General features: G+C 42.9%; 1 protein-coding gene across 4 annotated transcripts in view; it reads left to right on the top strand.

Annotated features, from left to right (window-relative positions):
- Tomosyn (syntaxin-binding protein tomosyn) overlaps window positions 1-22,776 on the top strand; it is a 488,765-nt gene that overhangs the window by 342,383 nt on the left and 123,606 nt on the right. For all 4 annotated transcript variants that reach the window (XM_071693112.1, XM_071693113.1, XM_071693111.1 and 1 more), the window contains exons 5-6: window positions 6,420-6,483; window positions 20,949-21,159. In XM_071693112.1, coding sequence (XP_071549213.1) covers window positions 6,420-6,483; window positions 20,949-21,159 — 275 coding nt within the window. The remainder of the gene's footprint in view (window positions 1-6,419; window positions 6,484-20,948; window positions 21,160-22,776) is intronic.

Raw genomic sequence — 22,776 nt, 5'->3', positions numbered from 1 at the left:
ACGCCCTCCACACTGGAACGCTTCTGGTGCTCAGACCATCCCTCAGAAACTCGCACAAAACTGTCGCTTGTGAAAACTTCTTCAGAGATCACACACACACACACACACACACACACACACGCAGTCAAGCAATCTGTAGGAAGGACTGGGAGGCGATGCCAAGTCTGTGCAGACGACGGTACGTGGATCATAACACACACACACGGAGGGTCTGGGAAGGCAGGGGTGCCAGTCTACATGGGAGAGAAACATCGCGTTAGCATGACACGCAGGGTAGACCCTACCATGACACGCAGGGTAGACCCTACCATGACACGCAGGGTAGACCCTACCATGACACGCAGGGTAGACCCTACCATGATACGCAGGGTAGACCCTACCATGACACGCGGGGTAGACCCTACCATGACACGCGGGGTAGACCCTACCATGACACGCAGGGTAGACCCTACCATGACAACACGCGGGGGTAGACCCTACCATGACACGCGGGGGCAGACCCTACCATGACACGCGGGGTAGACCCTACCATGACACGCAGGGTAGACCCTACCATGACACGCGGGGTAGACCCTACCATGACACGCAGGGTAGACCCTACCATGACACGCAGGGTAGACCCTACCATGACACGCGGGGGTAGACCCTACCATGACAACACACGGGGGTAGACCCTACCATGACACGCAGGGTAGACCCTACCATGACACGCAGGGTAGACCCTACCATGACAACACGCATAGGAGACACAGTAAACATCTAGAGCATGACTGGCGCTGTTCTCTCTCTCTCTCTCTCTCTCTCTCTCTCTCTCTCTCTCTCTCTCTCTCTCTCTCTCTCTCTCTCTCTCTCTCACACAACTGAGTCCATCAGTGCGCGGGGGTCATCACTCACCGTGAATCACCAGTCTATCATCTCCCTCCCTTTCTTCCCCACATTTCTGGGAGAGGGAAATAAAAGTCGTGATTTCCTCTCGCTGTCGGAGGAAATCAGGTGAAAATATGATAAGGAGACGAACATCCTGAATGCAACACCGGGGGAAGGCTTCACTGCCGGGGCTTCAGATCCATTTACGCGTCTCGAAGCTTCAATTATATGTGTCGCTCGGGACGTGGCGCCCGTCGAACGCAAGAGAAGCCTCGAGAAATTTTTCCGGCTGGAGTTTAGGATTTTATTAGACGTCTCGTCTCTTTAGGGGGGGTGTGTGGGGGAGAAGAGAGATGGGGTGAGGTGGGGGTTGGGTAAACCTGGGAGAGGATTCTGAGAAGCGTTTAGTGTTTTGTGGGCGAGGTGTCGTAACTTGTCTCGACCCGTCACGTCTTGTCGAGTCCTGACGCAGGCCCGTCCCACTGTGGTGGTGGGGGGGTCACACAGCGCGTGATGGCTGGGACTCCTCTCCTCCAGCTGGTGGTGGTGGTGGATGCGTCTCTCTAGCCTGGCCCAGTGTGAAGGTTTGGAGTCGCTGTTGTGGTTTTACATGTTGAGAGACTTTGAATATCTCGATACTTATCTGAATCAGGGGATTTTACTTGTAGTGTATGCTTTTACTTATGAAAAGTATGCCTGCACTTGTAATATATATATATATATATATATATATATATATATATATATATATATATATATATATATATATATATATATATTTCTTGTGTCTCCCCTGATTATGTGATTATTACACGAAAGTGCACTTGGGAACATATCGTGTCTCATTTTCCCCGTGGACTCAGAGAGAGAGATGAAGTTGTTAGATGGGTGTGTGTCTGCGTGGCTGAGGAGTCTGGACTAGATAGCTTTTCAATACATTTGGTGATAGAGGTTTAGTTCTGTATGAATGTAATGTGCACGTTAAGATCATGTTGAAGGTGTACACCTGTGGACGTGCAGGATCTTGACCCAACCTTATATTAAAACGCTGTTTTTAAACCCGAGTGTTATCGACAGCCCAGATTGGGCTTAGGAATTTATCAGATGTTTTTTTTGAGAGTCTGGTACATACGACCCGGGTTTATGGTTTGTGTCGGGTTTACTGAATATTGGCAAATATTTACCTGTAGTGCCTGGCAACTGACGTGCTGAGGGTGTATGTACTCTCTCTCTCTCTCTCTCTCTCTCTCTCTCTCTCTCTCTCTCTCTCTCTCTCTCTCTCTCTCTCTCGTGAACGATCACATTCCAGTTCTTTTATGTTAGTTTCGACCAGTCAGCATTTTTTTTTTAGATACGGACAAACTCGCCCCGCGTATAGTTAATCAGATCGCCGTCTTTTGAAAAGTTTTTAAGTCGTGACGTGTGTGTGTGTGTGTGTGTGTGTGTGTGTGTGTGTGTGTTACCAGGAAGGATCGAGGTCAGCATATTATCGTCCACCCGGGCTGGAATGAACTTGCCTTGTGAGCTGGGATATGTGAGCTGCGATATACCCCCAGCGTCTGGAGCCTCACGGAGCTACAATATTCATGCTAATTATCTTCCTTAATGAGATTTCAGAGAACAGATTAGACCATTGAAAGCAATTAGTAGGACTTATTTTTTTTTTCTTGTTTACCCCGAGGTTGGTGATGCCAAAGCCTCCCTCTTGATGGTTAAGGTCAAGTCGTTACCCTAAGTATGTCTCTTGGTTGTTAAGGTCAAGTCGTTACCCTAAGTATGTCTCTTGGTTGTTAAGGTCAAGTCGTTACCCTAAGTATGTCTCTTGGTTGTTAAGGTCAAGTCGTTACCCTAAGTATGTCTCTTGGTTGTTAAGGTCAAGTCGTTACCCTAAGTATGTCTCTTGGTTGTTAAGGTCAAGTCGTTACCCTAAGTATGTCTCTTGGTTGTTAAGGTCAAGTCGTTACCTTAAGTATGTCTCTTGGTTGTTAAGGTCAAGTCGTTACCCTAAGTATGTCTCTTGGTTGTTAAGGTCAAGTCGTTACCCTAAGTATGTCTCTTGGTTGTTAAGGTCAGTGTGTATTACCTGCTACCCCAGCTACTGGCTGAGTGTACTGTGTTTTGAAGACACACCTGTGTAGTGTCACCTGCTGTACTACAGGTGTGTAGCGTCATCTGCTGCACTACAGCTGTAGCGCACGAAACTACAGCCCATTGTTGGGTTGTGCAGGAGGCCTGGCTGATTGGTGTTACGCTGTTGCCTTCACTCACTTTGGCTATACTGGGGTCAAGATCGGCAACACTCTCGCTGACTCGATAGGTCACGACCCCAAATTATATTCAGATGAACCCTGATATATATATATATATATATATATATATATATATATATATATATATATATATATATATATATATATATATATATATGTGTGTGTGTGTGTGTGTGTGTGTGTGGTTTCGTGGTATACAAGAGGTGTAGAGTGAGACACAGACACACACACACACGCCCTCGCTGAAGGTAATTGGTCGTGTGTAAAACATAGAGGGGGTAATTAGTGGCCAAGTTAGACCTCCCTGTGTGCCTTAACTTGTTGCTGATGACGGAGTAAAAGCAATTAAGTTGGGCCTTTACTACCAGTAAGTTCCGTCAGTGTCTCTGGCCTGGGGAAACTCCTCCCCTCCCCCCTCCCCTTCCCTTGACCTGATGAAAGGCAAGTGGCCCCCCCTTGCCTCCCCTCTCACCTGGGGTGTCGTAGGGAGAGGCCCACTTCTCTCTGGGGGTCCTTGAGTAGAGATGACTGTGTCTAGCATGACGAGGACCCAGTGGTCTGAACAAGTGAACCCACTTACAACAAGGTCACACACTCAGGTCAGGGCCACGTTCAGAACAAGGTCACACACTCAGGTCAGGGTCACGTTCAGAACAAGGTGACACTCAGGTCAGGGCCACATTCAGAACAAGGTGACGTAAAAGGGGAAAAAAAATCGTATAAGAAAAGGGGGAGGAGGGGATTTTTGAGTCCAGGATTTTCCTCCGTCCTGGAAAAAAAAAAAAAAACTGTCTTTACCAAGTTTTTGAGCCGCCTCGTTCAGCTGTTTGTCCTGAAAGAAAAATTCATTTCTTACCTGGGCTTAGTAGCGTCATTGGTCGCCCCGTCCTGGGGAAAAACTTCAGCATCTCGGAGATTAATGGCTCTGCTCCTCCACCTCGTCCAGGGAGGAGGAAAAAATGGGGGGAAAAAATGAGAAAGAGAAGAAAAAGGTAATTGCCAAGTCTGGTACTGGAAAGGCACCGTTCATCTGTTACGTCAGAGAGAGAGAGAGAGAGAGAGAGAGAGAGAGAGAGAGAGAGAGAGAGAGAGGTTATGGGGTCGGGGGAGAGCATGGCGGTAGGTTGGGAGGGTATGTATGTACGTGCCTTACGACGGAGGTGCCGACATGAGCAGGGTGGTTGGTGGTGGTGGTGGCCCACATTCCGGTGTAGGGGGGGCATGGGGGGGGGGTCGAGACCATTCCCTCCATCCTCTGGGGGATGGGAGGGCAACACGCACCCGGCGGACCACTGGAGAAAAAGGATTCGGGCCACAGTTCCAGTGGTCCGGATACGGGGGCTGATCGTATTCCATGGGTAAAGAGATGGTTGTGCAATACACGGTGACGTAAAAATACGGACGAGGAAGGAAAATTATTTTGGTCACTTTTGGGGTAAAGCCTTCAGGTGACCTAGTCAGTGACGAAATGATGTACATAGCTTTTTTTTCTCTTAATAAATACTAAAGTACCTGACGCTGTTTTAAGCCAGGTCCGTTTCCTAGCCCGATGGTGAGTATTCATGTTTACCTAAGTGTACCCTCTTTTAATTCATAGAGAATGTACACCGCGGACGTTTTCTTTGAAGTCCCTGATGATGTCAACATGTCTTTATCTTCAAGTGTCGACTTGGCTCTCGACGTTGTCCCTGATAACGGGAGAAGAAGCGAGGGAGACTTGTGTGAGCTGTCGCCCTTGCCTTTACAGTGTCACATGATCAGAATACGAAGCAACACACACACGTTATTATAAAACACAGGGGAGAAAAGTTTTGAACCCCGCGACCCCGGGTCTTCGTTATGACGGTACAACTTTGTATCAACTGATATAGACGTTAGTCGTCATCTCTGGTTATCCTCCCTTAAAGAAGTTGCCAGGCGGATACTTCATGTTTTCTTGGCTTAAAATGAAGGAAATGTAACGTCCAATTCTGTGGCTTCAGCGATTAGTCTTGCGAGTCTCCGAGATGTTTATTTCATAGCATTTCATGTATTTATCTTAGTCTGTGCAACTTGAGATGGTACGATAACAGACGAAGATGAATGTATTGACACTTGAATACCATCATCCAGACGCTGACATACATCACTATAGTGAATGGCATGTATAGTTTCATGGTAGGATCCATGGCATGTATAGTTTCATGGTAGGATCCCTCGTCGAAATTCATACCCGCTAGGCATCTTCAAATGCACGCGAGCATTCGTAGTTACAACATCATGAACGTCGCCATAAACACGGGTTGTAGTGGTACATATAAGACGTCATATCTTCCAACTCTGTTAGTTCTTGGAGGTTGTTGACAGAGGCAGTTAGCGTGTGGGTAAAGATGTGCAATTTTTTTTTTATTAGCGTGATGATTGTTGACACAAGACGAGAACCACTGCAAGCCTGATAAGGAATTCATAAACTTTTCCCTCCGTGCAGAGGCCGTGTCTGGGAATATTATCCCTGGGATTTATCTTAGTCTTTCCTTAATGAAGTCAGACTTCAAGATGGAAGGAGCAGCTTCATACACATCCAGGATCGGAGATCTGATACGAGGCGAACGAGAAGGCCCGTCTGTCTGTCCGTGGGCAGGTGCCGAGCTGGTGTTCAGGTTTGGGTGTATCCAAGTATGATGCTCTGGTATTGGTTCATTTGACTTCATGTTTGGTTTAATTAGTTACTAATCAGTTAGTGATTAAATAGTGATCAGAGGTGTAATTAGTAATGGTAGATCGGTCATCTCGTTTGAATTTCTGGGAACTTTTAAGTCCGGATTCATTTTTCCGCTGACGTAAATTGAAAACGACTTTCCAACATTATTGTCGTCTTCTGAACATGTTTCCCCTGTATGTAGTGGGTCACTGATTGGCTGGTTATTTGGGCGTCAGGCCTTTCAACTGCCAGGGGTCATTAAGGCTGTCACCATCAAGTTATAAACTACCTGTCAGAAACCGTGAACAGTCGTCTGGTTCTGGGAAATAATGTTAAGACTTCACACGCTCTCACGCCACACATACACATGTGGCCTTTGTGTGGATAGTTGTTTATATATTGTTACTTGAGAATATTGTCATATATATATATATATATATATATATATATATATATATATATATATATATATATATATATATATATATATATCGATGCATATGCGTGAATGCGAATGTGTATTGCATGTGTATATGTGTTTATACATTTAATGCATCTCTGGATTTGTTGTTGTTATTATTTACATATTCCTGTCTCGCCAGGTCACGCAAGACACATCCTGGTCCTGTGGTACACCTGAGCGACTGTCCTGTGGACCCAAGCAAGGTAAGACGGAAGCCCTTCCTCCACTGTACCACACCCGGTGATCCTTGCGATCTGTTTGATTACATGCTGAATCGCCACACACACACACACACACACACACACACACACACACACACACACACACACTAATAGAATCGTTAGGTAAGTGATGCTACATGGACGTCCGCCACCACACCTCCCATACAAGGAACACTGACCGACTTTGATTACCAGACCCGTCGACGGTGAGGTGGTGCCCATTCTTCCGCTGAAATAATTTGTGGATGAATTAATGGCACGTTATAACCTTGTCTGATGTAGGTATAACATGTTAACATAGTAGGTATAACATGTTAACATAGTCGTGGTTATATTGTGGCATCTTCGGTGCTTTTTGTCCGTCTAACAAACTAATTGGCTGGAACTGCCAGTATTATACCATTATTATTATTATTTTATTATTATTATTATTATTATTATTATTACTATTATTTACACTATATATAAGCTGATTGTTTTATATTTTTTCATGAATAACCAAAATGAGAAGCCTTGTGTTGATAATGATATTTTTTTTATTTAAGAATTAAATGTGCATCATGTTTACAACAAGAGATTTGTATAAACATTTTGTGTTTGCATAGTCACAGATGTGTATACAGTTTAGAACAGATTCTAATGTATTGTTTACAACAATTGTACAGACATGTGCTTATTATAGTGGAATTACATTGTTTGTGTCATCGTTATTGTTTACGCCCGTGTTTACAGTCCTGGCACTGTAGACAACATCTCAGAGGTAGACAGGTTGGGCCTGTGTGACCTGCATTATAAACGCCACTTGTTTTAGCAATGGTGGTCAAGGCTGGCCATTTGACACGCCTCTCAACCCATAATACATGACCTGCTGTGGTCAGGTCAGCGCCTGTGACCTCGGGTAGTCGTAGCCTTGACAAGGTTAAAGGTCAAGGTCATGAATGAGTAGATATCCCACAATCGGTCACCTTACTCATCCTGTGCTGGCCTGACACTCACCCACCGTACTCATCCTGTCCTGGTCGTTCTCAGGACGAGGTACGACCCTTTGTCGTTTTGAAGCCCAGCTGTAGTCGTTCTCAGGCCACGGGTCGTCCCGACTCGCTCTCACGACTTGTCTTTTAGGGTTAATACCGTCTAGTGTTTTTGTTGTGGAAAACTTGAATTGTTCTTGGGGGATTTGGTGGCTGGATTGGTGATGGAGGTTTTCGTTTCGTGTTGGGGCTGGCGGTTGTGATGAGAGGGAGGGATGGTGTTCGGTGTGGTAGGGCGTTTGGCTGTTATTGTGTGTGTGTGTGTTTGTGGTAAGTGGCAACATTAGCAGTGGCGGTCGTAAGTCACCGTAGCAATAGTAGTAGTCGGTGTAGCATAAGCTGCCTTGGAGGAAAATAACGGTGGAAATTCGGTGCCATGTTTGGTCAGGGAGGCGGCGGTCCAAGATGGCTGCCCTTTCTGGAAACTTTGACAAGACCGATTTATATTTCCCGCCCACCGCCGCCTCAGCCTCGCTGCAACACAGTGTTAATCCACGCGCCTTTGAAAAGCCTGTTGGCTCCGTTCTCATGACCCAATTTGGTCTTTTATGGGACTTGATGGTCTCTTTATGGCTTGATTTCATTAGCTTTAAGGCGGAAGGTAGTTGTACAAGCTGGCGGCCTCTAGCAACTGTTGCTGTATTGCCAGCTCTCGCCACTGTAACCATAACATCCAAAATAATAGATAAACAATTGAATAAATAATAAATCAGAAAATGATACCATTACAGAATTGAAACCCGAATGGATTACGAAAGGAACGAAATAGTCATTAATATTATAGAGATAGAACGGATGAATAATAAAAACATTGGAGAGTGATACTGATAAGGTAATCTGAATGAATAACAAAATAACATCGTCAGTAAGTTGGTAAATTATACCAAAGTGAAATAAAGATCCTGAATATTGTATATCTTGATATCAGATGAATTAACAGACAGACGCGTTGAGAACCTATCCATGTACGGCAAGTATAGTTGACCACGATACGACCTTTAATTTAGCGATGGTACGACCCCTGATTAGCGATGGTACGACCCCTGATTAGCGATGGTACGACCCTTGCTATGAAAGCATAACATTCGACTTCACTGATAAGGGTAAGGTCAGAGGTTACGCCGTCATAACCACAGGACCAGGTCAGAGGCCACGCCTTCACGTTTATAAAAGTTCATAAACACCCCGGTAGTGAAACATGGTTTGGTGGATCCGTAGGCTTACTGAAGGGTTGTTGGTGCATGTCGTGTGGTGAAGGGTTGTTAGTGAGCTGTTAGCCGGATGGCTTGTGTTTGTGGCTAATGACGTTCAACTGGAGTAAATATATAGTAATCATGGAAGACAGCGGATGGCTCCCTGATAATTAATAGACTTTGATAAGCTTAACATAAACCATGAGTCTATTATTAGAAGATCGATATATAGAAACCAATAAGGCAGTTATTAATGAAAGAAATATTAGGAAAGCGAGGTTGTAACATGTCTGCCATAGTAACAGTCCTGGAAGGCCAGCATCCCATACGAGTTGTTTTGGTCGACTTAACAGTTTGTTTTCCCTGGCCGGTAACTGAACTAGTGGGGAGAATTCCCTAGTGTTTGTGTGTGTGTGTGTGTGTGTGGAGCCGAGGGGGAAGTTCCTGCATATATTTCCCCTGAACCTGGGGATGGGAGGAGGGCGAGTCTGTACCCCCCCCCCCCCCCAGAACACCCCAGGTCACTACTTTTTTCATACATATTTGCCATTTCCCGCGCTAGCCAGGTAGCGTTAAGAACAGAGGACTGAGCCTTAGAGGGGGAATAGCCTCACTTGGCCCCCTTCTCTGTTCCTTCTTTTCGAAAATTAAAAAAAACAGGAGGGGAGGATTTCCAGCTCCCCGCTCCCTCCCCTTTCAGTCGCCTTTTACGACACGCAAGGAATAATACGTGGGAAGTATTCTTTCTCCCCTATCCCAGGGATAGTATATATATATATATATATATATATATATATATATATATATATATATATATATATATATATATATATATATATAATGTACTCCAGCACAGCGTCCCATCATGTTGGCTCACCTCTTGGGTGGGGGGATGTACTTGTCTCCCCCCCCCCCCATACCGGCCATGGATCCTTCTCTCCATGTTTAATGTTTACGCGAGAGTGGTCGTTTATGGCTGCTTCCCTGTAGGCAGCAGACAGTTCACGGGGCCCTCTGCTAGAACCATCATGTTGGCGTTGCTGCTTCCCATGAAGCAGCAGATGGGCCTCCCTGCCTGTCTGCTGGCCTGGCTGCTTCCCGTAGGAGACGCGTGCTGCTGACCTCGCTACTTTCCTCAGGTCTTTGTTGTGTTCTGTCTTTGTTCTGTTCCCCTCTAAGCGGTTGACTCTCCCCCTTCTGCTGTGGATATATTCAGTTTTTTAGTTTCTATTTCTTTTCTTTTTTTTCTTTTTCTGTTCCGCCTTCGTTGTTGAGGGATTAGTTTAATTCCGTATGTTTCGCTTCGTTTGAATGTCTTTGTTCTGTTCCCCATGCAAGGTGGTTCGTCATGGATCATGTGTGATTGTTCCTTCTCATGTCCGTTCTCTTCCCTCTGTTCGGTCTGTTCTCCACTTAGCATTCTTCACCACCTTTACTTTCTTTTTTTTTTTCCTATTGTGTCTAATCTGTTACCCTTTACTCGCTCCTGTTCTGTTACCCAGCTTCTCTTTCCCTTCTTCTGATCACGTAAGCATTTCCTCCAGTTGTATAATACAGATACATGTAGACAGCTCCGTGTTGTTTAATAACAGGTTCTAGACACCAAAATACAGTAGGAATTCAACCACGTAATGTTTTATTATACAGCTGGATGGAGATCATATCGTACTGCATGATAAATTATGGTCTACAGTGTACCATAATGTATGTATGGTACCATATCGTGAGTACCTGCGTGTCTACAGCGTACCTTAATGTATTTATTGTACCGTATGGTAAGGATCCGTATGTATAACTGTATTACAGTGTAATCCACCATCATGATACAGTAGGAGTTAGTTCACGCCATTTCGTAATACAGTAGAGTGTGCATCATCAGTATATTCTGTAAATACGATTCGGCGTAAATTGCGCCATATTTTATAAGATGGGGCAGTAGAGACGTCCTCGGTACAGAATATACCAGCATCATCAATATACTCCACTGTGAACAAGGAAGAAATATACATACATTAATGATATCTAGAGATGAGCGTTTGTTAGCGATATCCCCGGGTAGCTGCCAGTACCTGTTCCGTGTCAGTGCGTGATGCTCGGCCACAGGGGGTCGTCTTTTCTTGGTCACTTCTCACCATTACCTGAGGATGACGTCGCCTGTCCCGCTGGCTTGTCATCATTACGGATGATGACGCCGCAGTCCTACTCTTTATCAGCGTCGTCAGGAATACTGAGGGAAAGAGTTGGACGTTGTCAGAGCCAGGAGGGGGTGGGTGAATGGCGTGGTTTGTCACCAAGTGAACGTGCCTCCAGCCTCAGCGGTGGTGGCGCCGCCACGCCGTTACTAAGGTATTTTGCTGGACGCCAATTCATGCTGGACATGTTTAGCGGAGGGGGGAAAAAATGGGAAAAAAAATGTTGAAGCTATTTGGCGGGAACAAATTGGATGCTTTTTTTTTTTCTTCCCCCCTTTTTTTCTTCTTCGGCTAAAAGTTTGATAGAGTTGATGTGGGAGAATTTGATGTGTGACTGGATTCGGGACGTCCTCAGACACCAAGAAAACATCAGATGAATTTTGCTGGACTTATTTTTTCCTACCTCTTCAGGAAATGTTGTGTATCCTTGATAAGAAAAGATGGTATATTCTCTTATATTTTTTTGGAAAAAATATTTCCAGCAGGAAAGATGGAAATAGATATTTCCATCCCATTTTCTATGAGCCACTATATGATAAAAGTATTTTATTTGATTATTTTCTTATACTTGTTAACCTTACAAACATGACATACAGGCCCATCAGGTGTTACCAGAATAACTGTGATTTTCATCCATGTATTGAATATAGATTTAGAAAGACTTATTACTGTCGGAAATAAAGACAAAACGATCAGTTTCAGGCTCGGTTGTATTAATACAATAGAATAGTTCACAAGGTAGCCCAGGTGGCTCTTGGTAGCCCTGATGGTCTTTATTTGCGTGTGGTATACTTAGCCTCTTTAGTATATCTTTAGTAATCTGTAGTTATCGTAGGTACCATCAGGTGATCTTTAGTAGTTTATGATAGTAATTTTTACTCGTCTAGTACTAAGCTACCGGTGGTAGTCTTAGGTAGGCTTGTGGGGGGGGATGGTCTTTAGTAGTCGTCGGTAGTCTTAGTGGTCTTTAGTAGTCAATCGAGTCCGAAGTAACCTGGGGTGGTCTTTAGTGTCTCTGGTAATCTGGCGTGACATCAGGTGGTCTTTAGAAGCTTTTGGTCATCCTGGATAGTTATCAAGTGGTCTGTAGACGCTTGTGGTCGGCTGAGGTAACATCAGATGGCCTTTGGAAGCATAAAGAAGCCTCTGGTAGCCTAAGGGAGCCCCTGGAAGCTCGAGAAAGCCTTCTGAGAGCTTAAGAAGGCCTCTGATATATGAGGAAACCTCTGGTAGCATGAGGTTACCTCTGGTAGCATGAGAAAGTCTCAGGTAGCTTCAGAAAGCCTCTGATAGGTTAAGAAAACCTCTGGTAGCCAGAGAGAGCCTCTGGTCACCTTGGGTGACTCCTGATTACCGTAACTGACCTCTAATAATGCCAGATACCAGACTCATTTTAATCTTTTGTAATATTCCTAAGCCGTAGAAGTTTACCTTAATTTTCATTGTTTCTGTATTGTAGTGATGTTTAGATATATTGAATACATAATCCCAAGGCGACTTTTAGGAGGCTCCTGGAGTACAGAGGCTGCATTACAGTCTTTATCAGGGGAGTAGTGGACTCCTTTGGAGTGAGTTCATCGAAATTGTTCTCCTTTTTCTCCACTGACATTAATGCAGCCTTGCCTAAGTTGGCTATTCAGTTGCAGTGTGGCCTTATTCAGGTGGAGGTTTGGAATACCATAATTCAGATATACCTGGATTAATGTCATCTGCTAAGTCCAACCACTAGAAACCAGGGAAATACTGTAGTTAGTCACTCTTCAGTAGAACAGTACTTGGATACTCAAGACTGTAGACCACATATCAAAAAGTAGTTTAACCAGTTATTTTGAACTGGAGGAAATTTTTTTAGAAGTAATTGTATATTATAATTATATAATGCTGGGATCCCTTTTATGGGGCCTGCACTTTGGATTGTTAGGTTCCTTGATGAGACTGCAGTGTACTCTATTTTGTTAATTGATGACAACACTTACTGTAAGTGATTTTTCACATGCAGTGTAATGACAAGTAGAGTCTGGTAACACCTAATTTTGTATTTGCATGAATGAAGATATTCGTGTTTTTTTACTGTGAAGTATGCTGAATGAAACAAAAATGGAGAATGTAAACCCCATGGAGAAAAATGTAACTTTTGAGAGGAAATGTTGAACACCAGAGATGTGTAAATCCGTAGAGAAAAATATAAACCTGGAGAGAAAACTGTAAACCCTTGAGAGAAAAATATGCACACCAGAGAGAACTTTAAGCCCAGAGTGAAAAATATAACCCTGCAGTAGATAACATGCAGAGCTTGACTCCTTTTGTATTTTGGCAGAGTTGTGGAAAAAAAAAACCTAATCTTAATCTCTTCCCACTGTACCCCCTTAGGTATTGTCTAAGGGTAAGGGTTGGATGGTGAGAGAAGGGGACTGAAACCCCTAGAACAAGGCAAGTTCCATCCTAGAGGAAAAGGAAACTGGATTTTACCAGTTTTTTTGAGGATGACTTTGTTCATGTTGACATATTTTTAGGAATAGTAGTTAAGCCAAGGGAAGGGGTGGACTTAAAGGAAGGGTGAAGAGCACATGTGGCTGTAAGGTTTATTTTTACTAAACGAATGTGTGTCAGTTTCTGATTGCACTTCTGGTATATTGTTATTTACAGGCCTGATATGTTTTGAGTGGGATTTAGAAAGTTTGTTAATATGGTTCTAACATGTTCTTAATCAGGATGTTAGTACATCTCCAGGTACTTATATATTGGTACAGTGAGGTTTATATTATTTTCATATGTAAACGCGGGAAATGGCGAATAGTTTAATATATATATATATATATATATATATATATATATATATATATATATATATATATATATATATATATATATTTTTTTTTTTTTTTTTTATACCTCGTCGCTGTCTCCCGCATTTGCAAGGTAGCGCAAGGAAACAGACGAAAGAAATGGCCCAACCCCCCCCACACACATGTACATACACACGTCCACACACGCAAATATACATACCTACACAGCTTTCCATGGTTTACCCCGGACGCCCCACATGCCTTGATTCAATCCACTGACAGCACGTCAACCCCTGTATACCACATCGCTCCAATTCACTCTATTCCTTGCCCTCCTTTCACCCTCCTGCATGTTCAGGCCCCGATCACACAAAATCCTTTTCACTCCATCTTTCCACCTCCAATTTGGTCTCCCTCTTCTCCTCGTTCCCTCCACCTCCGACACATATATCCTCTTGGTCAATCTTTCCTCACTCATTCTCTCCATGTGCCCAAACCATTTCAAAACACCCTCTTCTGCTCTCTCAACCACGCTCTTTTTATTTCCACACATCTCTCTTACCCTTACGTTACTCACTCGATCAAACCACCTCACACCACACATTGTCCTCAAACATCTCATTTCCAGCACATCCATCCTACTGCGCACAACTCTATCCATAGCCCACGCCTCGCAACCATACAACATTGTTGGAACCACTATTCCTTCAAACATACCCATTTTTGCTTTCCGGGATAATGTTCTCGACTTCCACACATTTTTCAAGGCTCCCAAAATTTTCGCCCCCTCCCCCACCCTATGATCCACTTCCGCTTCCATGGTTCCATCCGCTGACAGATCCACTCCCAGATATCTAAAACACTTCACTTCCTCCAGTTTTTCTCCATTCAAACTCACCTCCCAATTGACTTGACCCTCAACCCTACTGTACCTAATAACCTTGCTCTTATTCACATTTACTCTTAACTTTCTTCTTTCACACACTTTACCAAACTCAGTATCATTAAATTTTAGGGAGAATAAAAAGATGTTCTGGAAGGAGGTAAATAAAGTGCGTAAGACAAGGGAGCAAATGGGAACTTCAGTGAAGGGCGTAAATGGGGAGGTGATAACAAGTAGTGGTGATGTGAGAAGGAGATGGAGTGAGTATTTTGAAGGTTTGTTGAATGTGTTTGATGATAGAGTGGCAGATATAGGGTGTTTTGGTCGAGGTGGTGTGCAAAGTGAGAGGGTTAGGGAAAATGATTTGGTAAACAGAGAAGAGGTAGTAAAAGCTTTGCGGAAGATGAAAGCCGGCAAGGCAGCAGGTTTGGATGGTATTGCAGTGAATTTATTAAAAAAGGGGGTGACTGTATTGTTGACTGGTTGGTAAGGTTATTTAATGTATGTATGACTCATGGTGAGGTGCCTGAGGATTGGCGGAATGTGTGCATAGTGCCATTGTACAAAGGCAAAGGGGATAAGAGTGAGTGCTCAAATTACAGAGGTATAAGTTTGTTGAGTATTCCCGGTAAATTATATGGGAGGGTATTGATTGAGAGGGTGAAGGCATGTACAGAGCATCAGATTGGGGAAGAGCAGTGTGGTTTCAGAAGTGGTAGAGGATGTGTGGATCAAGTGTTTGCTTTGAAGAATGTATGTGAGAAATACTTAGAAAAGCAAATGGATTTGTATGTAGCATTTATGGATCTGGAGAAGGCATATGATAGAGTTGATAGAGATGCTCTGTGGAAGGTATTAAGAATATATGGTGTGGGAGGCAAGTTGTTAGAAGCAGTGAAAAGTTTTTATCGAGGATGTAAGGCATGTGTACGTGTAGGAAGAGAGGAAAGTGATTGGTTCTCAGTGAACGTAGGTTTGCGGCAGGGGTGTGTGATGTCTCCATGGTTGTTTAATTTGTTTATGGATGGGGTTGTTAGGGAGGTAAATGCAAGAGTCCTGGAAAGAGGGGCAAGTATGAAGTCTGTTGGGGATGAGAGAGCTTGGGAAGTGAGTCAGTTGTTGTTCGCTGATATATATATATATATATATATATATATATATATATATATATATATATATATGATAGACTGGCAGATATAGGATGTTTTGGTCGAGGTGGTGTGCAAAGTGCGAGGGTTAGGGAAAATGATTTGGTAAACAGAGAAGAGGTAGTAAAAGCTTTGCGGAAGATGAAAGCCGGCAAGGCAGCAGGTTTGGATGGAATTGCAGTGGAATTTATTAAAAAAGGGGGTGACTGTATTGTTGACTGGTTGGTAAGGTTATTTAATGTATGTATGACTCATGGTGAGGTGCCTGAGGATTGGCGGAATGTGTGCATAGTGCCATTGTACAAAGGCAAAGGGGATAAGAGTGAGTGCTCAAATTACAGAGGTATAAGTTTGTTGAGTATTCCTGGCAAATTATATGGGAGGGTATTGATTGAGAGGGTGAAGGCATGTACAGAGCATCAGATTGGGGAAGAGCAGTGTGGTTTCAGAAGTGGTAGAGGATGTGTGGATCAGGTGTTTGCTTTGAAGAATGTATGTGAGAAATACTTAGAAAAGCATATGGATTTGTATGTAGCATTTATGGATCTGGAGAAGGCATATGATAGAGTTGATAGAGATGCTCTGTGGAAGGTATTAAGAATATATGGTGTGGGAGGCAAGTTGTTAGAAGCAGTGAAAAGTTTTTATCGAGGATGTAAGGCATGTGTACGTGTAGGAAGAGAGGAAAGTGATTGGTTCTCAGTGGATGTAGGTTTGTGGCAGGGGTGTGTGATGTCTCCATGGTTGTTTAATTTGTTTATGGATGGGGTTGTTAGGGAGGTGAATGCAAGAGTTTTGGAAAGAGGGGCAAGTATGAAGTCTGTTGGGGATGAGAGAGCTTGGGAAGTGAGTCAGTTGTTGTTCGCTGATGATACAGCGCTGGTGGCTGATTCATGTGAGAAACTGACGAAGCTGGTGACTGAGTTTGGTAAAGTGTGTGAAAGAAGAAAGTTAAGAGTAAATGTGAATAAGAGCAAGGTTATTAGGTACAGTAGGGTTAAGGGTCAAGTCAATTGGGAGGTGAGTTTGAATGGAGAAAAACTGGAGGAAGTGAAGTGTTTTAGATATCTGGGAGTGGATCTGGCAGCGGATGGAAACATGGAAGCGGAAGTGGATCATAGGGTGGGGGAGGGGGCGAAAATTCTGGGAGCCTTGAAGAATGTGTGGAAGTCGAGAACATTATCTCGGAAAGCAAAAATGGGTATGTTTGAAGGAATAGTGGTTCCAACAATGTTGTATGGTTGCGAGGCGTGGACTATGGATAGAGTTGTGCGCAGGAGGATGGATGTGCTGGAAATGAGATGTTTGAGGACAATGTGTGGTGTGAGGTGGTTTGATCGAGTAAGTAACGTAAGGGTAAGAGAGATGTGTGGAAATAAAAAGAGCGTGGTTGAGAGAGCAGAAGAGGGTGTTTTGAAATGGTTTGGTCACATGGAGAGAATGAGTGAGGAAAGATTGACCAAGAGGATATATGTGTCGGAGGTGGAGGGAATGAGGAGAAGAGGGAGACCAAATTGGAGGTGGAAAGATGGAGTGAAAAAGATTTTGTGTGATCGGGGCCTGAACATGCAGGAGGGTGAAAGGAGGGCAAGGAATAGAGTGAATTGGAGCGATGTGGTATACCAGGGTTGACGTGCTGTCAATGGATTGAATCAAGGCATGTGAAGCGTCTGGGGTAAACCATGGAAAGCTGTGTAGGTATATATATTTGCATGTGTGGACGTATGTATATACATGTGTATGGGGGTGGGTTGGGCCATTTCTTTCGTCTGTTTCCTTGCGCTACCTCACAAACGCGGGAGACAGCGGCAAAAAAAAAAAAAAAAAGTATATATATATATATAGAGGGGACGGGAGCGGGGGGCCGGAAATCCTCCCCTCCTTGTATTAACTTTCTAAAATGGGAAACAGAAGAAGGAGTCACGCGGGGAGTGATCATCCTCCTCGAAGGCTCAGAGTGGGGTGCCTAAATGTGTGTGGATGTAACCAAGATGTGAAAAAAGGAGAGATAGGTAGTATGTTTGAGGAAAGGAACCTGGATGTTTTGGCTCTGAGTGAAACGAAGCTCAAGGGTAAAGGGGAAGAGTGGTTTGGAAATGTCTGGGGAGTGAAGTCAGGGGTTAGTGAGAGGACAAGAGCAAGGGAAGGAGTAGCAATACTCCTGAAACAGGAGTTGTGGGAGTATGTGATAGAATGTAAGAAAGTAAATTCTCGATTAATATGGGTAAAATTGAAAGTTGATGGAGAGAGGTGGGTGATTATTGGTGCATATGCACCTGGGCATGAGAAGAAAGATCATGAGAGGCAAGTGTTTTGGGAGCAGCTAAATGAGTGTGTTAGCGGTTTTGATGCACGAGACCGGGTTATAGTGATGGGTGATTTGAATGCAAAGGTGAGTAATGTGGCAGTTGAGGGAATAATTGGTATGCATGGGGTGTTCAGTGTTGTAAATGGAAATGGTGAAGAGCTTGTAGATTTATGTGCTGAAAAAGGACTGATGATTGGGAATACCTGGTTTAAAAAGCGAGATATACATAAGTATACTTATGTAAGTAGGAGAGATGGCCAGAGAGCGTTATTGGATTACGTGTTAATTGACAGGCATGCGAAAGAGAGACTTTTGGATGTTAATGTGCTGAGAGGTGCAACTGGAGGGATGTCTGATCATTATCTTGTGGAGGCTAAGGTGAAGATTAGTATGGGTTTTCAGAAAAGAGGAGTGAATGTTGGGGTGAAGAAGGTGGTGAGAGTAAGTGAGCTTGGGAAGGAGACCTGTGTGGGGAAGTACCAGGAGAGACTGTGTACAGAATGGAAAAAGGTGAGAACAATGGAAGTAAGGGGAGTCGGGGAGGAATGGGATGTATTTAGGGAATCAGTGATGGATTGCGCAAAAGATGCTTGTGGCATGAGAAGAGTGGGAGGTGGGCTGTTTAGAAAGGGTAGTGTGTGGTGGGATGAAGAAGTAAGAGTATTAGTGAAAGAGAAGAGAGAGGCATTTGGACGATTTTTGCAGGGAAAAAATGCAATTGAGTGGGAGAAGTATAAAAGAAAGAGACAGGAGGTCAAGAGAAAGGTGCAAGAGGTGAAAAAAAGGGCAAATGAGAGTTGGGGTGAGAGACTATCAGTAAATTTTAGGGAGAATAAAAAGATGTTCTGGAAGGAGGTAAATAGGGTGCGTAAGACAAGGGAGCAAATGGGAACTTCAGTGAAGGGCGTAAATGGGGAGGTGATAACAAGTAGCGGTGATGTGAGAAGGAGATGGAATGAGTATTTTGAAGGTTTGTTGAATGTGTCTGATGACAGAGTGGCAGATATAGGGTGTTTTGGTCGAGGTGGTGTGCAAAGTGAGAGGGTTAGGGAAAATGATTTGGTAAACAGAGAAGAGGTAGTAAAAGCTTTGCGGAAGATGAAAGCCGGCAAGGCAGCAGGTTTGGATGGTATTGCAGTGGAATTTATTAAGAAAGGGGGTGACTGTATTGTTGACTGGTTGGTAAGGTTATTTAATGTATGTATGACTCATGGTGAGGTGCCTGAGGATTGGCGGAATGCGTGCATAGTGCCATTGTACAAAGGCAAAGGGGATAAGAGTGAGTGCTCAAATTACAGAGGTATAAGTTTGTTGAGTATTCCTGGTAAATTATATGGGAGGGTATTGATTGAGAGGGTGAAGGCATGTACAGAGCATCAGATTGGGGAAGAGCAGTGTGGTTTCAGAAGTGGTAGAGGATGTGTGGATCAGGTGTTTGCTTTGAAGAATGTATGTGAGAAATACTTAGAAAAGCAAATGGATTTGTATGTAGCATTTATGGATCTGGAGAAGGCATATGATAGAGTTGATAGAGATGCTCTGTGGAAGGTATTAAGAATATATGGTGTGGGAGGCAAGTTGTTAGAAGCAGTGAAAAGTTTTTATCGAGGATGTAAGGCATGTGTACGTGTAGGAAGAGAGGAAAGTGATTGGTTCTCAGTGAATGTAGGTTTGCGGCAGGGGTGTGTGATGTCTCCATGGTTGTTTAATTTGTTTATGGATGGGGTTGTAAGGGAGGTAAATGCAAGAGTCCTGGAAAGAGGGGCAAGTATGAAGTCTGTTGGGGATGAGAGAGCTTGGGAAGTGAGTCAGTTGTTGTTCGCTGATGATACAGCGCTGGTGGCTGATTCATGTGAGAAACTGCAGAAGCTGGTGACTGAGTTTGGTAAAGTGTGTGGAAGAAGAAAGTTGAGAGTAAATGTGAATAAGAGCAAGGTTATTAGGTACAGTAGGGGTGAGGGTCAAGTCAATTGGGAGGTGAGTTTGAATGGAGAAAAACTGGAGGAAGTGAAGTGTTTTAGATATCTGGGAGTGGATCTGTCAGCGGATGGAACCATGGAAGCGGAAGTGGATCATAGGGTGGGGGAGGGGGCGAAAATTTTGGGAGCCTTGAAAAATGTGTGGAAGTCGAGAACATTATCTCGGAAAGCAAAAATGGGTATGTTTGAGGGAATAGTGGTTCCAACAATGTTGTATGGTTGCGAGGCGTGGGCTATGGATAGAGATGTGCGCAGGAGGATGGATGTGCTGGAAATGAGATGTTTGAGGACAATGTGTGGTGTGAGGTGGTTTGATCGAGTAAGTAACGTAAGGGTAAGAGAGATGTGTGGAAATAAAAAGAGCGTGGTTGAGAGAGCAGAAGAGGGTGTTTTGAAATGGTTTGGGCACATGGAGAGAATGAGTGAGGAGAGATTGACCAAGAGGATATATGTGTCGGAGGTGGAGGGAACGAGGAGAAGAGGGAGACCAAATTGGAGGTGGAAAGATGGAGTGAAAAAGATTTTGTGTGATCGGGGCCTGAACATGCAGGAGGGTGAAAGGAGGGCAAGAAATAGAGTGAATTGGAGTCATGTGGTATACAGGGGTTGACGTGCTGTCAGTGGATTGAAGCAAGGCATGTGAAGCGTCTGGGGTAAACCATGGAAAGCTGTGTAGGTATGTATATTTGCGTGTGTGGACGTGTGTATGTACATGTGTATGGGGGGGGGGTTCGGCCATTTCTTTCGTCTGTTTCCTTGCGCTACCTCGCAAACGCGGGAGACAGCGACAAAGTATAAAAAAAAAAAAAAAAAATATATATATATATATATATATATATATATATATATATATATATATATATATATATATATATATATATATATATATTAAACTATAGTACATTATTATGCTATATTCTTTTACAGTTGTTGATTGGGTACGAGAGTGGTCAGCTAGTTGTTTGGGATCTCAAGAGTAGAATAGCTGAAGCCCGGTATCAGTGTGCAGAACCGCTGAAGTCTGTAACTTGGCACCATGAAGGCAAGCAGTTCATGTGCTCCCATACAGATGGATCACTCACCACTTGGACCATTAAGCAAACCAATCCCAAACCCTCATCAGTTATATTTCCACATGGTAAGATACCTAGTATTTTGTTATAAAGGGATATTGAGGTTATAAAGTTAAAAGTATAATGTTTTGAGGTATTTGAAACTTGCTTTATCACAGTTAGTTCATAGATTTCAAAAATCTTAAATCCAAATTATTAATTTGGACTTTGTTAGTAACTGTATCCATAATTTTGCAGTTTTTTGTGAAAATAATTCACCATCATTAACGTAGAAATTTACAAAGTCATAAAGCCACTTGAAGTCTGTTCCTTACACTATGCAGGCATTGAGTCTGGATATTCATGATAGATTATGATATACTGTATCTTGTTATGTGATTGTTTTGAGTGATCATCTTTCTTCACATATACATGATAGTCTTATAGTATTATAAGTAAGGTAAACAGAAAGTTTGCCAATAGATGGACCTAACAAAGGGTCAGTATTGTTATATCATGATAGAGATTTTTTTTTCCTGTGTGTATGTGTCTTATTACATATTTTTGCATATAGGAAGTTTGTTTACTCATGAGACCCTTTATTTTACTCTCATTTGTCATACATCAGTTTCTTGAACCTTTTATGTATTTTGTACTCATTGTTTCCTCACTCTGTCTATTCATCCTCAGCTGCATTGCTCGAGAAGTATTTCTTCCACTTTTCTGACTTTTTTTCACTCGTGTCTATTCATCCTCTACTGCATTGCTAGAGAAGTATTTCTTCCACTTTTCTGACTCTTTGTTTGCTTATTTTCATGTATTTTTTCATTGATCAGTTCCTCCATATGTTAAGGAATTGTTTATCCTTTGGGAAAGGCTCTGCATGTGCACTTCCTTGGTAATTTTTTTCATGAGAATATATTTGACATTTGGGTTCTTTTTTCCTAGACAGTGATTAATCGTTAGGTCCATACCATTCATCACAAATCGTACAGTATTTGTAATATGGGAGGGAGTTTTACCGTTAAGGGCCCCTCATCTTCTAGATTGTCTATATCTGTTATACAGTTATTTGAACTGTTTTGTGAACTAGCTTGCCTTTATTCTTTATTAACTGTAAAATATAGGATTATTAACTCGTCTGTGTTTTCCGCCTTAGTACATCCTTAGAATGATGTATGTAAAATTCACCTTTATTCAGAAACATCAAAATAGTTTAGTTTCATTGTGCTTGAACTGCTTCTTGGAGGTTAAGTGCATATGCACAGACAGTTCAGACTTTGATTCCCATGGTGTTGTTTTGGAATGACATTGCTGTAAATAAGAAACCAGAAGCAGTTGTGAATTTGTATGTTATATTAGTTGATGGATGGGTTACGAATATAACAAAACTGTACTAGATTGTATGGCCCTTCTTCTGGATCTTTCTTCCCCAGTCATGGTTTGATTGCATCTTCTCTGATGCTGTTTGCATCAGAGACTGCATATCAGGCCATGAACTCTTCCTTTCCCTGAGTCCTACTCTGCCCCCTTTTCTTCTTGAAAGTCAGGTCAAGCACACCTTCATAAAAAGAAATACTGTATTAGATTGTGCTCGTTAAGTGGTAATTGAGATTATTTAATGTATGGGTTAGTCAAGTAGTGATAGTGTAGAGTAAGTTATTTAGTTTGTGATAGTTTACAAGTTGTTGGTAATTTGATAA

The sequence above is a fragment of the Panulirus ornatus genome, chromosome 55 (assembly GCF_036320965.1).
Source record: "Panulirus ornatus isolate Po-2019 chromosome 55, ASM3632096v1, whole genome shotgun sequence".
NCBI classification, from domain to species: domain Eukaryota; kingdom Metazoa; phylum Arthropoda; class Malacostraca; order Decapoda; family Palinuridae; genus Panulirus; species Panulirus ornatus.
This window is presented reverse-complemented; position numbering and strand designations above follow the sequence as displayed.